Source organism: Anopheles merus, chromosome 2L (genome assembly GCF_017562075.2).
Source record: "Anopheles merus strain MAF chromosome 2L, AmerM5.1, whole genome shotgun sequence".
Lineage (NCBI taxonomy): Eukaryota > Metazoa > Arthropoda > Insecta > Diptera > Culicidae > Anopheles > Anopheles merus.
Window position 1 is genome coordinate 28844521 of NC_054083.1, and position 14208 is coordinate 28858728.

The window sequence follows — 14208 nt, forward strand, 5'->3', positions numbered from 1 at the left end:
GAAAAAAAGTGCCGAACTCAGAGCTTTTTTTTCCATGAAATTCAACTGAATTTATTCGGGAAAACTTTCGTACCATGTGGTTGTGCTTCGTTCATTTCATAGTGCATCGCTCTTTTTGATCTCAAACATGTTCTTACTAGCTAAACTTGTTATCGAACAAAAACCCGGTTTCCATTCCATTCCACACTCGTGCTCCGTCCGAGGGCTGGATACAACGTAACAATATCATTTTGTTTTTATTTTAAAATTCATTTCCTTGTAACAGAGCGAGTTGTACAACACCTCTATCCTACGATCCGATTGTAAACGTTTATGGTTTCTTTTTCTTGTTTGATTCACTCCTCATTTTTGTTTCCAGTACAACCCTATTTATTGTTTGTAACGATTTATTTGTTCTACGTTTTTTATCATCTTTCTAACCTGCTTTGTATGTTTTTTTTCTCCATCTTATCAACAAATTCCAACACTATTTCGATTACTGCAATTCTCTCATGTGTCTGTGTGTGTGTGTGCGAGTCTGTTTGCTCATTTATTCAAATATTATTTAACTGCTTTATTGTTTCAACACGCACGCATTTTCCAATAAGTTTTTTTCTTCTGATACTGATTTCGTTCAATAATATTGTCACATTTTAGTTACGACTCATGTAGGACGTTGCGTGATTGCATTCTTAATCGTGCTTGTTTATTGTGAAAAGGATTTGAGAGTGCGGGTGTGTTTTAGTCCGCAAAAGTCTGCAGAAAAGCAATACAGCAATAAAAACTTACACAATTTTACAATACATCTTTAACTAAACATAATATTAGAGCTTTTCGGCTTTTCGGTCTTAGTATGCGTTACACTCATGGTGGAGTAGGGTGCTTGTTTGTTTGTGTAAACAAATAACAAAACCTGATTATCCTGACTTCGAACACTCCGAAGTCTTCAGCGACCAGCAAGCGGAACAAAACGATCAAACAAACGATCATCCGGTTACAAAGCAACACTGTTTGCGTATTCTATGGCAGTTCCCGTTTTGTCGGCGTGTTATACACGTCCATTACAAACTTTCAAACAAGCACCAATGCCTTAAACGATTATGCTTAGAAGTGACAAGTGTCTCAGAAAAGTAAAAAAAGCTTGCCCAAAACTTAACTTTTAGAATGTATTTACACACATCTCAATCTATGCTGCGTTTTCGATCGTGTACTAGCTTATCAGTAGAATCCAGTAGTGCAGGATGAATTAAGGATGTTTTGTTTTTATTATTATTATTATTATGTACTCAGATTACACTCACTGTTGTGCAAATGCGATGATGCGAATTCGGAGGTTACAGAACATGGTACAGTTCATTCACATTTGACTAAATGTGCGACATTGTTGACTGTGGGACTGTGCTTTTTTCGGTAGGTAAGGTTCGGATCGGTTTGATATGCACAATTGCATTAACGGGTGAGGAGGATGAGGTTCTTATATAGAGTTAAAATAGCTGAGATACACTCCAAACGCATCCCTTTCGTTCGAGCGGTTGCAATTCCAATCCTATTGTTAAAAAAAAACAACAACATATGAAACAAGCTTGTGGGTGGCAAAGAGAAACAAGAAAAAAACGCCCACACACTCCGTACACAGTAACTTTAGACGCTTTTGGTATTAAGATTACTCAAAGTACTCAGTGTGTGCAATTTGCCCAATATAAGTACATGCGCTTCCAACATTCCCACCGTGGGCATTATCATCCTTGCCACACCATCACTCATTCAAAGCGTATTGTAGGGAAGTTGAATTTCCCTCCCCTTTCCACAACGCAGCCTTATGCTAACCTAGTTACCTCTGTCGGAGGGTACAGCTAAAATCAGCACATGGTTTCATTGAACGGCGGCTCGGTATCCTCGTCCGTGCTGCTCTTGATGTTGGACGACAGCTTCGCTATCTCGTCCTGCACCAGGTTCGTGCTGATGCACGGTATCGGCGCGGCCGCATCGCGCGGTCCCTCCTCCGTGCTGGTGGAGCTGCTTTCCTTCAGCCGGCTCAGCACACTCTTTGGTCCCAGCACGGTCAGGCTGTCGGTGAAGCGTGCCGACCGTGGCGGTTTGCTCGGCATCACCACCGGCGGTGCGGAGCTGACCGCGACGGCGGCCCGCTCCAAACCGTCCGGTACGGAACCTGCACCACCGTCTTTGCTTCCCTGCCTGTCTTTGCTACACTTCAGCAGTCCCGGCCGGCTGTCGGCGGCCGCCGAGCCGCTGCCGAGTGATGAGGTGCGTATGGTCTGGAAACCGCCACGTTCACCGTCCGATGCTGCCGCTACCGCAGCGATCGCCGGCCCTGAAACCATTTCGATCACGGTTGAGTTGAGGCTCGTCTCGCCATCGATCGACAGATCGTTCGTGATCGACGAGTTGTCGATGTTGAACGAGCTGTTCGTCTCGTTCGAGCTTTGCTTGATGAACCGGTACGGCTGCAGCGAGTACTCCGTATCGGTGCTGGAGTTTTTCTGCAAGCTTTCGCACGACTTCTTGTACAGCCGGCTGGCGGCGCCTCCACCACCACCACCCCCAACGCCACCATCGCACGCGGTGGGATTTAGGAACGCGGACTGCATGTACTGCGAGTTGCGCGGCGAGTTCTGGCTGGACAGGGACAGTGGGGAATTTTTCGAATCACGCAACGAGTTCCGGTTCGAGGCGGGCTGCCGTTCGTTCTTCATTGCGAAATCTTCGTGCCCGAGGCTGCTGTCCGCTAGCGAGACGATGTTCGATTTTGAGGGCGTTACTGGTAGCTCGATTGCGGTTTCGCGGCGCAACATTTTGCGCGGCCCGTGATCTTCCGGCTCCGTATCGTCGAAGTACTCGTCGCTGTCTTCGAGCGAGCAGCGCGTCTGGAACAGCCTTTCCATCATCATGTAGTCGCTGTCTTCGCACTCCTTCAGGTGCTGCTTCTCGATCAGGGCGGCAAACTCCGGGTTCGTTAGCTCGTTTACATTCTTCGTGCGGTCCTCTGCAATGGTTAGGAGTTAAAGGGTGAGAGTTTAGAGTTAGAGAAGGACAACGACATTGGCTAGGATCCCTACCCCGCAAAGAACTGGTAGGCGATGCTATCATATGGCAAACACTCTCGAGCTCATCCGTGATGGAGGTGTACTCGGTGTGTATCTGTAGCAGTAGATGGCGCCCCTTGGGAACGGTACGTTGTACGGCTACCGGTGAAAAAAGTAGAAAATTAAAAGCAAATCATCCAGCGAATCTTCAACATTCCACTTACGCTGATCGTTTCCACTGTCCGGTTCCGATTGGGTAATACTGTGCTGTCGCTTGGAGAAACCCATCTGGTACAGGCTGGTTTGCGATTTGTTGATGTCAACCCCGCCGCCGGATGCACTCTCCGAGTTTCGTCGTCCTCCGATACCTCCACCACTGCCACTGCCTGCCAGACCAGCGCCAGTCGTCTGTCCTCCTCCAGCCACCGTTGGTGCCGGACCGCACATGGACGAGTTGCGCCGTCTGCCGGCCGCCGTCCGATGCCGCAAGCCTTCGTAGTTCGGCTCCACCATATCGTCCAGCGTTTCGTCCCCGACCAGCGTCCGGTCGTCCGCCCCTTCCAGCGGCGTCAGCGTGTCCTTGCTTTCCGTGCTGGCCGTATCCTGGCGGACATTTAGAAACGGTGGCGGCGGGGACGGTTTGACCGAGGCCGCAACCGCCTCGATTGGCGAGAGATTCTTGGGCGCGCTGCCGACCGGGAACATTTCCGAGTCCTCCGAGCGGATCGAGAATTTGCGATCACGCTCGAGATGTTGAGAGAGCTGCAAACAACGCAAATCTTATGAGTCCCGGTTTCAACAAACAATTACGGAAGAAAAAATACTGCACCTGATCCGGCGACCGTTCCGCTTCGCTTTCCTCCAGCACGGTGCGCACCTCCAGATGCTTCCCATCGTCAAAGATGTACGCATCGGGGCGTACCTCCGTCAGCGAGCGGTTAAACTTTTTGCGTTGCGTTGCCGCCGGCGCTGGCGGCAGGATGTAGCTGTCACTCTCCGAGATCGTACGTGTCCGATGGTCCATGATCATGCCCGCGGCCAGCCCGCCCGGCGGTAGCACCGTCCCGCTCACGTTGCCCGTCGAGCCCTGCGTATCGTTCATGAGCGTGTGGGCCGACATGAACCGGTGGATCACGTCCAGATGGTTCAGTATCTGCTCGGCCGACTCTTCCACCTTCCGCAGCCGAAACTCGATGTTCTGCACGGCCGCACTCTGGATGTTTTCCTTCTGGTTGATGTCCTCGATCTTCTGCGCCATATGGTCGACCCGCTCGTCCGTGTTCTTGATGCGCTCCTCCGTCGACTGCTGCAGCAGTATCTCCTGCTCGCGGAAGTATCCCTCCACGCACTCCTCCTCGAAGTCGTACAGCCGCTCCATGTCTTCCTTTTCGAGGAACAGCTTCAGCCCGTTGTCGCGCGACTCTTGCAGTCCCTTCGCCTTCCGGATCGCGTACCGGAGCAGGGAGTAGAAGTGACACAGGGCGATGAGCGGTGGCGGTAGCACTGGTTTCTGCTGGTACTCCATCACGACGGTGAAGCGCTGGAACATCCACACCTGGTGCGAGACGGCATTCACCTCGATGAAGATGTTGTTGAACACGGCAATCAGCAGATTGATGAGCAGAATGTTCGCTATCAACAGATACATCGACATTGCGATCGGCGTCACCCAGTGTCCTGTGGATGGGGTTTGAACGAGAAAATGGGGAACCGTTAGAAGGGAAATTCCCGCCGGTGCTTTGTATTGATTTGACGCTTCGCACTTACCCGTTACGCAGGGCGGCTGTGATGGGTCTTCGCCGCACGGTGGATCGATATCATCGGCAAACACCTCTCCGTACAGCATGAAGTACGGTTGATAGTACACATCACGCACTAGCCGCCAGCTGGCATCGTTGTTCGGGAAGAGGATGGCCTGCCGGCTTACACCAAAGCTCATCAACACCACCAGCAACAGCACCACGAAGTAAATCATGTTCTTCACCATCTTGCCCATCATCGTCACCAGTGGTCCTGGAAAGAGCGGTATGGAATGGAAACCGGTGTAAGAGTGACATCAAATCGGTAAACTTGCGTCACCCATCAACCAGGCTCGATGTTGATTGCTAATAGGTGTTCGTACAGCAAACACTTTGCTTGACTAACCTGTACCACACTTTAGCATGTAATTAATATGTCAAGCGTCTTCAAATATTGCATTACCATTTTCAGCACTACTTCGAACGACAACAGACAGGCCACCTCAACCTGTGTTGTGGCAGTGGCCGGTTTTACCTACCCAAATATTTGTTTACACCTAGAATGTTCAATATCCGCAAATACCAGTAGATGCTGTCCACGCAATATATCACCCGACCGATGTCCATCGTGTACGGCCGCAACCGCAGCCCGAGCCCGATGAGGAAAAATATGATGGCGGCGGCATCGCACGGGTTCCACATGTTCCAGGCCCACACGGAAAACTTGTGCCTGCATGGTTTGGGGAATGCAGATGGGGAAAGAGACCGGAAACAAAACAAACGGTTTTGATTAATCGTAGCCGAACAGAGGATGGAAGCAAGCCGGCCTTACGGTATTGCCACCGGTTCGGATGACACGATCTCCCGTATCTTCTCACAGCCCAGCGTGGCGATGTAGGAGATGGCGTACCACTCCTGCCAGCTCGGTGACTCCTCCATCCGCACCAGCACGGTGTACGTAAACAGGACGAGAAAAAACACGTACGCCATCTGGGTGGGAACGACGATTGGGAAACATTATAAACGATGCTGGCGGCTGGTGAACCGAAACACTAAAACATCACTTACCGAATCGGCCCAAAACTTGGTGATGGGTGCGGTGTAAAACTCGTAGAACTTCTTTTTCAGCTTCAGCGGTCGCTGCTGCCGCCCATCGCTGTCGAACAGATAGTCCTTGTACTGCGTGTTTTCCGAGTCCGTTAGGGAAACCTTGGAAATGAACGTATACAGAGCACAGCGCTCGAGTTAGTGGGGTTTTGTTGAAAGGGAACAGCTGTCCCGCTGATAAGGTGCATCACTGAAATATATCGGTCAAAACCGTGCAATGAACAAAACGAAACAAAAAGATTTAGTACGAAAAAGAACAACGGCCAATTGCACTGTCAGTTAGATTTCAACTATGCCAACAAACGAAAGTGGTAAGTCATCCCAGGTCAGGCCTGAATCCAACAGTTTTTACTTGAAAATCACATTATTAATAATGATTAATGTTAATGACACTATTTAAGAACAAAATAATGCATCGAAATACGATGTACAATAGTTACAACAAAGTACATCGAACAAGTTTACAGCTGTATGGAGAGTTAAGGAATTGAGCAACTTGTTATGCAATGTTCAGTCAAAGATAACTACATCTTTAACAAGATAATAAAAACAGAAATAAATATGTTCAAATATTACAAGATTACAAAATGGTAATAAGCTAATATTACAACTATACGTGATGTAAAACATGAAACAAGCAATCCAATTGAAAGAGATTCAATAAGAAAAAACCTACACTAAAAGCTTCTTTTCGACCGTGTGTACTTAATTGTTCACTAAACTAATATCTACTGATAAAACCTTGAGGGCATGAAAGACATGAGAAAGCCAAAAGTGAACGAAGTAAACTTCAAAAAATAAGAACGCAAAATTAAGCAATGCAATTTTTACACTAGACAACCAAAAAACCAAAAACTAACAATCAACATCATTCGAGTGGAATTGAAAGTAGTGATGCGGACTAACTTTTGAGCTCAAGCATCCGGTCAGGCCTACCTATATATGGGGAAATTGAAACGAAAAACAGGGTGTTAGGTTTTAGAACCCAAAAAGGTGTTCTTAGTTCCTCGGGGATCGGGCGTGATCTATTTGAGGATTATTGTAACGTGTAGTTTTTGGGATTGTTATCGTGTAAAGAAGTGTTGTACATTGCTTCAGTGATCACTCGAAAAACAAAAAAAAAACCCTTAAAACTTGCTTGATGTGTATTGCTAAATGTAATTAATATTGTGTGAATGTTCCTTTATGTGTTTTGATGAAGTGAAGTGTCTGAGGTGTGATAAAGTGAAATCGCTACAAAAGAAAATTGCCCCAATGTATGCTGTTGATCGTGGTTTGTCACGATACACTACGCTAGGGAGCAATGATAAAAATAGGCTAGAACATATCTACCAAACAAACTTCATCGGAAACACTATTCAAACTCGGTGAGCTCGGGTTGGGAAACGTCCGACTGGGGAAGTACTTTAAATTAATTCCAAACATTTCTAGCTCAAACGCCGGTCCCGGTAACTTTTGGGATTTGTCGTCCGTTTCGTTTGTCACTCGTATACATTTATATTCATCCCTTTGGACACATAAAGCCCAACCGAAAGTAGAGCGGGTGTGTTGTTGGTCTGATGTGGAAGACAGAAGATACGGTATTTACAGCACTACACCAAAGGATAGACCAGCGGATTAACGGGGCCGAACAGACAGAGAGGGTTTTGCGCTCTCATTAAAAATCATCCTAAACATTCACCAACCACAAACACGGAAAAGACGACATCGAACCGACGAGACCGGTGGTATCATCGCCAGCTGCTAGTTTTGGCAATGCATTTACACAAGCAACTACTATAGAGCAAGAAGCTAGGGTTGTAAAACAGTTACTCTTTTCCAACTGTTGAAGCGCAAAAGCGCATGTACTTTATAGGAAGAATGTTGAAGGACCGCAACAGGGGACAGTTAAAAAAGCAACAACATTCGAGGTATGCGACAACATAGAGCAACACAGTATATTCACACAGATCGACAGAGAGAGACACACACGAAGACATACACGCTTGTTGCTGTACATTTTGCTAAAGTTTTGGGAACTTTACGGGTAACAAGGGCTTTACAAAATGTATACCACATCGTAACACTCGCTGAAACGCTAGCAAAGATGCAAAAATCATAAGAAGTTTTATATCGCAGCAAATGGCTGGTTGTGTTTTTTTGTGGGTTTTTTGTGCTGAGCGATGTGTTGTGTTTATCAGTTGCCACGTGTGTACAAGGAGCTTTGAAGATGAGGGGCTTTGCACTACTTTAAATAATTGTTTTGTAAATTTTAAATTTTCCCAGTGAGCTGCTGGTGGATGTTGCGTGTACGTGTGAGTGCAACGTATATTTTGTTTGTTAGTGTGAGCAGAGCAAGATGAACGAAAATGTACCATATTAAAGAACACACATTGATGTAATCAACAGTTTGATCTTCAAAAAAGAAAAAAAACATCCCGGTAAGGACAAATGAGAAACGTGTAAGGGTGTTTTATTAGCACTCAGGTGAGAACGGTTACGGAATCTTGATTCGTTTGCTATTAGGGAAATTAAAACTCACAACACAACAAAAAACAACAACAAAACCATACAAAACCGGAAAATGAAAAGAACACAACACACTACACAAGTTGACAGTATACTTAGCGCGCGTGTGTGTTTGAGTGTGAGTGTGTGTGTGTGTGCGTACGACAGCACAGTCAGCACACAGAGCGCGGGCCACACTTACTTTTCCATTTTCCTGCACTTTGGTATCTTTCATTGAGTACGTATCGGACAGAAGCGCCTAGGATGAGAATACAGCAAGATGAAAGGACATGTTCGGTTTTACTGCCCGGTACATGGGTATACGAAAAAAAAAAACAATACACCCCACCCCAGGACAAACGGTGCTCGGAGAAACCCACACCCAGGCCACCAGCACATCCAATGCCGGAAAGGCCCGGGTTTGGAAGATTGGTGGCTGTGGGAGTGTCGGTCGGATGGGATGGGGTTAAAGTACAGAAAAACGGCACAGATACAGATTAACACTAAAAGGAAGTACACCAAAAGAAGAATGGGGACGATAGGGAGAATAAACGGTGTATGTGTGTGTGAGGTGAAGCGGATCAAGAGGTGAAAATCGATAGAGAGAGAGAGAGAGAGAGAGAGAGAGAGAGAGAGAAAGAGGGTGACGGAGTGGGTGTTTTGAGGATTGGAATAGGGGGCATATGCACACATTAATCGATTGAATAGAGAAGTTGGGTGGTAGAATTTGTATGAGTCTCCTAAGGAGCTCCAACCCGGGCGAGCAGTTGCAGCAGAGACCCCAATATTGATATCAATTGCCAATAACGACGACTGGTGTTAAACACACATGAACCTACAGGCCGAATTGTACAATTTTAACACATTTGAACACGATACTTCAATTTCTACGTCTAGTGGTACATTACTCAATACAGTTTCCATAACCAATGTATCGCCTAATGTAAGCCAACAATGCCAATACTTAACATCGTCAGACAACACAATTCCAAATTACTTCAATTTTGTTCTCTTAACACTCCTGTTCTTCTCTTTTAAATACACATTAGTGGCACTAGAGCGTAGGGTATATGGTGTACATTGAGGGTGTAGAAGATAGAACAGAAAGGTGTACTAGCAGTAGAGAGTGGAAGGAACAAAACAGGCAGGAAGATAGAAGAAGAACATATATTGAACCGTGAAAGGACTCGCTACAGTAGTACAGTGAATTTGTGGAATACCTGCGGTGTTGGCGCTGCACTTTCACCAGCGGGGTTTGTGCTTTGGGTAGAGTTTGCAAGAGCTTTCTACAAGTGGGACATTTACAGTTAAACGGGCCGGGGAAGGAAAGGATTATGGCAGTATCGGTTTTTGTTTTTCACCAGATACCGTTTTGTTTGTTAGTGGTGATTAGTCGTACGCATTTAATTTTTCCCTCCAAAAACCGCGTAGTGTCCCGCAGCAAGTCATTTGACAAAACGATGGTTAGGCAATTGGTTTGGTTGGTTTTGGTTGGATTGATTTAGTAGGTAAGATGAGTTAGTTGGTGGTATTAACCGTTTTACAAACACGCAGGACCACGCACAGGAGAAAAGAGAAAGAGAAAGAGAGAGAGAGAAAGAAAGATAGATAAAATTCAGTAAAACAAGGTTCGTGACCCTTTTGGCAAAAGGGGAGTAGAGAAAATGAGGGGCAATTGAGCCATTGCGGGGTTTTTTTTTTTGGAAATCAAAGGACACACGGTACATTGAGATAGAGAGAGAGAGAGGAAGAGCAAGTTGTTAGATGGCTTATATATATATATATATATATACGAAGTAAACTTCTCACCAAGATGAAGGGCCGAACGAGACTGGTCGGATTTGTGCCCTTAACGATCGCGAACTTACCTCCGCATCGGTGTCCTTCTTGTCGCGATCCTCGTAATCGAGATACTGGTTTTCCAAGTGTTCCTCCTCGGTTTGAGGCATCTGCTGCAGTTCCTCTTTCGATTTGAAGTCCAGCTTGCGTACAAACGGTGGACAGAGCAGTCCACAGATAACCTAAATTGGGATGGCCAAAACCCTTTTTCATGACCTGCGAAAACACACACACGATCTCCTTACTCCAGACCACCTACCTTCAGGTTGGTGTTCTTGCGCGTGCGCAAACCACCCATCCACAGGTCCGCCAGAATGATCTGACTGCACGGGTGCGCCAGGATGGCACGATGGTTGGCGGCCACTGCTAGCGACAGGCAGCTCTGGCTCGACCAGGACTGCAGCTCGCACGTCAGCAGCCGCTGGGCCCGTTCCGCATCCTGCCGGTAGCAGAAATCCAGCAGCTTCAGTCCTTTGCTCTCAAACTCCTTCGCGTAGCTGCGCAGCTCCTCGTAGATCTCCGTGTCCAGATCGTCGTCCGCTGCCTCGTGTGCCATCGCCTTGTACAGCTTACATGCCACCAGTGACTTTGCCAGCGCTTCCTCCCCGTGCGTCCACATCAGTAGCGCCATCTGCTGCCGCTTGGTCAGCACGGCCCAGATCAGCAGCTCGTTAAATGGCAGCTCAAACAGCGCCATATCGGTCGTCACCGGCAGCAGTCCCGTCACCAGACTCATCGAGTTAATGCCCGCCGAACGCTGAAACGTCGACGGTTTGCGGTGCGTGTTGACGTAGCTGTTCATGACCTTCGCGTAGATCGGGCGAAACTTGCGCCGCGTGTAATACGACCGGTACGCACCACCCATCAGCTTGTTGATCACCAGCCCAATGTCGTGCAGCGTGTACACGTACCCCTTCGGTATGTGGGGCCGTACGTCGCGCAAAATGTACCCGAGCGTGTTGGCCGGACCGTGCTTGGTGTTGTACAGCTCCTCCAACCTTGGGATCGTGAGGAACTTGCGCATCGAGACGCCGTTCTCCAGCAGCAGCTTCACAAAGTCGATTCGGTCGTGCTCGAGCGCCTGCATCATTGCTTCGTCCAGTGCACCGTGGGGCCACTCCTGCCCGTACACAAATATCTCCGACCGGGCGATGTCGACCCGGTTCCACGTCAGCGCCAGGCTGAGCTGCTCAGGTGGACTAAGGTGCTGTGATTTAAAAAGTGCAGTTAAAATCGTTTGGTCCAATTCCTGAGTGTTGCCCTCCGGTCGGTCCTGTATGCGGAACACCGTGATCTGGTGGAAATAGGGAACAAGAGGTAAGGTGCGTCTGTGAGCTAAGGTTTGAAGCTCAATCCTAAGCGTTACTTACGAGATTTTTATTCTTAGTGCACTGCAGTAACTCCTGAAACAGTTGCTCCGCCTGCTCCGTGCTGACCTCGAACGTTTTCTGTATGATACCGAGCACGTAGTCGTGCATCGATTCCAGCACCGTCTGCTCTCCATTATCCGTCGCATATCTGAGCACGGCCAGCACGTCCGGGATATCCCCGTAGAAGGAGTAATACAGAAAAAGAAGAGAAATAAAGCAGCCCCGTTAATATCCTTTCCGATAAGCGAGGGCGAGCTTATGCGCCCGCTTGTACGCCTGTACGACTGTAGGCAATGGTGCATTACTTATGTACAAACGCTATTAAGTCTGCTGCCCGGCCTGACCCATCACACACTACTACCGGAACCGGTGGGTTATCGGTGACGTATTCTAGCACAGCTCTGATTGTGTTTGTACCACCTTCAATTACCAAGCATACTACGGGGGTGCTCGAGTGGGTAACTAAGGAAAGAAGAATAAGAAAGAGAGAGAGAGAGATCAAGAACAGCTTTCCGTGTGGCGAGTGTGAAGAATGAATGGACAGGAAGTGGGTGTGATGAGGACAGCGTTTAGAGAGACGGATAGAATGATGGAAATTGAAGGAACAGAGTGAACGAAGCGCCCGGAGATGAGATGAAATGATATTCGGGCGCTGTACTGGTGCCACCTGAGCAGAACAGAACTAGACAACGAGATACACTTACTCATCACAGGTTTACAAACAGATAAGCTCAGTACGATAGAGAAAACTACTGCTCTGGTACTAAGCAACATATACAGCGAGGTTTAGCTTCAACATGAAGAAGGAAGAGATAGATAGACAACAGCAAATAGGAGCAGTTTTGAAGATAGAACATTTAAAACAGACTACAGAGTATATAGAGCTGAAGTTCAACACTAAAGCTATTGGGAAGATCCACAGGAGAAACAGAATTTTGAGTTTCTAGGCTAGTCCTTTTCCTTCAACCGCCTACCAACATGCACACAACACTAATAGTTGCATTGTAATAACAGGAACTCATAAATCACTAAACAAACATATCAACACTCGATCGCGCCTAACAGCCAGCCGACTTTCGTAAGATCTAGTGATGGGGAAGCGATCCCTCTCCATTTGGTTGTTATGATAGGTCCCGGTTCAACGATAGGAATAAAAACACATTTTTCTTAATGAATTAAATTAGTACACTGGTAAACAGCCTGCAGCAACAACATCACCAGCAGCAGCAACCGTACCAACAACCCGGTCGGCGGGCAGCTTTTCCGGGATCTGTTGCTAACGAGTAACTTAATTAATCACCCGCATGAAGCCAATCGTAACAGACAGCGATGGAGGAGCTCCAGATGCCTGAGACTGGGACGGCGGGAAAACTATCCTCCAATCCCACACCGTGGCAACTGGTGCCCAGGCAAAAAACGTTCCCTGGCATTCATCATCCTTGCCGAGGGGGGCCACAATGCACACGCAACCCTCAGAGTGCCGGACACTTGTAGCCGATTGCCGACCGTACCCAATTCATCATTACCCTCGGCAGCCTTGTTTGGAGCTAACCTTGGCTAATCAATTTTCCTGCAGCCCGACTCGATTGGCACGAGCGCTCTTTATGCCCACGTTGCTGAGATCCAATTAACCTCACCATTACCGGATAACAATCGGTGTCGTCCGTCCGTAATTAGTGAAGAAACGGATGGTCGAATGCGTCTAACTCGTTTGCCGATGGGACAGGTGGACCATGGCTGAGTTCCTCAAACGGAACGTTGGTTTGGTGGTCGGGCAGAATCCTGTGGTACGGTTAAAGTCTTTCCAACCATGAATTGGATACAAACCCCGTTGCAAACAATATAATCTCCAGCATTTCAATTTTCTATCAACAATTGTATGTTCCAGCGAGATAGATAGGGAGACGCCCTTTAATTCTATCTTTCTCACCACCTGATCCTAATGTAACGTTGAGGTCGTTCTTTTTACCGCACTGTGCGTAGGGTTCCGTTTCGGAAGCATGCATTCTTTCCGATCGGCTTAATGAGCGGATTATCGGGTAACCTTTCCAGAAAGAAGAATAATAAAGTAGCGAAAACACTGAGAAACACTGTAGCGAAACACTGAGCTCGTGAAAGAACAGCCGAGCGTGAGAAAAAAACGGGCACCTTTACAGGGGCAGATTAGGTGCTTCCCTTCTTCAAAATTTTCCATTGACTCTAGGGAAGAGCCGCGACAGGACAGGACGCACCGTGCTGGTGGGCCGTGCTTAACTCAGCTACATTTTAAAATTAACCTTCCATAAGCTCGGTAAAAACGGTAGGCTCACTAGCAGCTGTAAGGGGATGAGGAAATAACGATATCCTGTCGACGAGCTTTACAAAACGTGCCCTTCTAACGGAGCACAGCACCACCTGAACGATCCGTTCGCGGTAGGGATCGTTCTTACGAGGCTGCGGCTCAATTCATTTCAGTACTGGAAAGAACATTAGGAGTTTCCTAATTATTTACCTTTCAGTAATTGGTGTACCATTAACATTAATGCTTCATCGTACGCCATCGGGGTCGGGTAAGGCTAGCTTAAAATTTGGCATTTTCACGTCCGCCCGGAAAGCGTTCGTGACATCTTCCGCCAACAATCGTCGTGCGGGCCAGACGCGTAC

The 14208-nt window shown here is 47.4% G+C and overlaps 1 protein-coding gene across 28 annotated transcripts in view; it reads right to left on the reverse strand.

The window, feature by feature from the left end:
• Window positions 1–426: 426 nt before the first annotated feature.
• LOC121594671 (transient receptor potential cation channel trpm) overlaps window positions 427–14208 on the reverse strand; it is a 64703-nt gene continuing 50921 nt past the window's right edge. For 20 of the 28 annotated variants that reach the window (XM_041918200.1, XM_041918214.1, XM_041918206.1 and 17 more), the window contains 15 exons: window positions 11871–12027; window positions 11566–11713; window positions 10455–11489; window positions 10225–10377; window positions 9577–9642; window positions 8559–8615; window positions 6776–6805; window positions 5831–5971; window positions 5595–5752; window positions 5302–5492; window positions 4791–5036; window positions 3853–4700; window positions 3248–3785; window positions 3057–3182; window positions 427–2983 (listed from right to left, as the gene is read on the reverse strand). In XM_041918200.1, the coding sequence (XP_041774134.1) occupies window positions 1839–2983; window positions 3057–3182; window positions 3248–3785; window positions 3853–4700; window positions 4791–5036; window positions 5302–5492; window positions 5595–5752; window positions 5831–5971; window positions 6776–6805; window positions 8559–8615; window positions 9577–9642; window positions 10225–10377; window positions 10455–11489; window positions 11566–11713; window positions 11871–12027 (5039 nt within the window). In that variant the 3' untranslated portion in view covers window positions 427–1838. The remainder of the gene's footprint in view (window positions 2984–3056; window positions 3183–3247; window positions 3786–3852; window positions 4701–4790; window positions 5037–5301; window positions 5493–5594; window positions 5753–5830; window positions 5972–6775; window positions 6806–8558; window positions 8616–9576; window positions 9643–10224; window positions 10378–10454; window positions 11490–11565; window positions 11714–11870; window positions 12028–14208) is intronic. The other 8 variants (XM_041918215.1, XM_041918189.1, XM_041918195.1 and 5 more) reach the window with 5 other exon arrangements.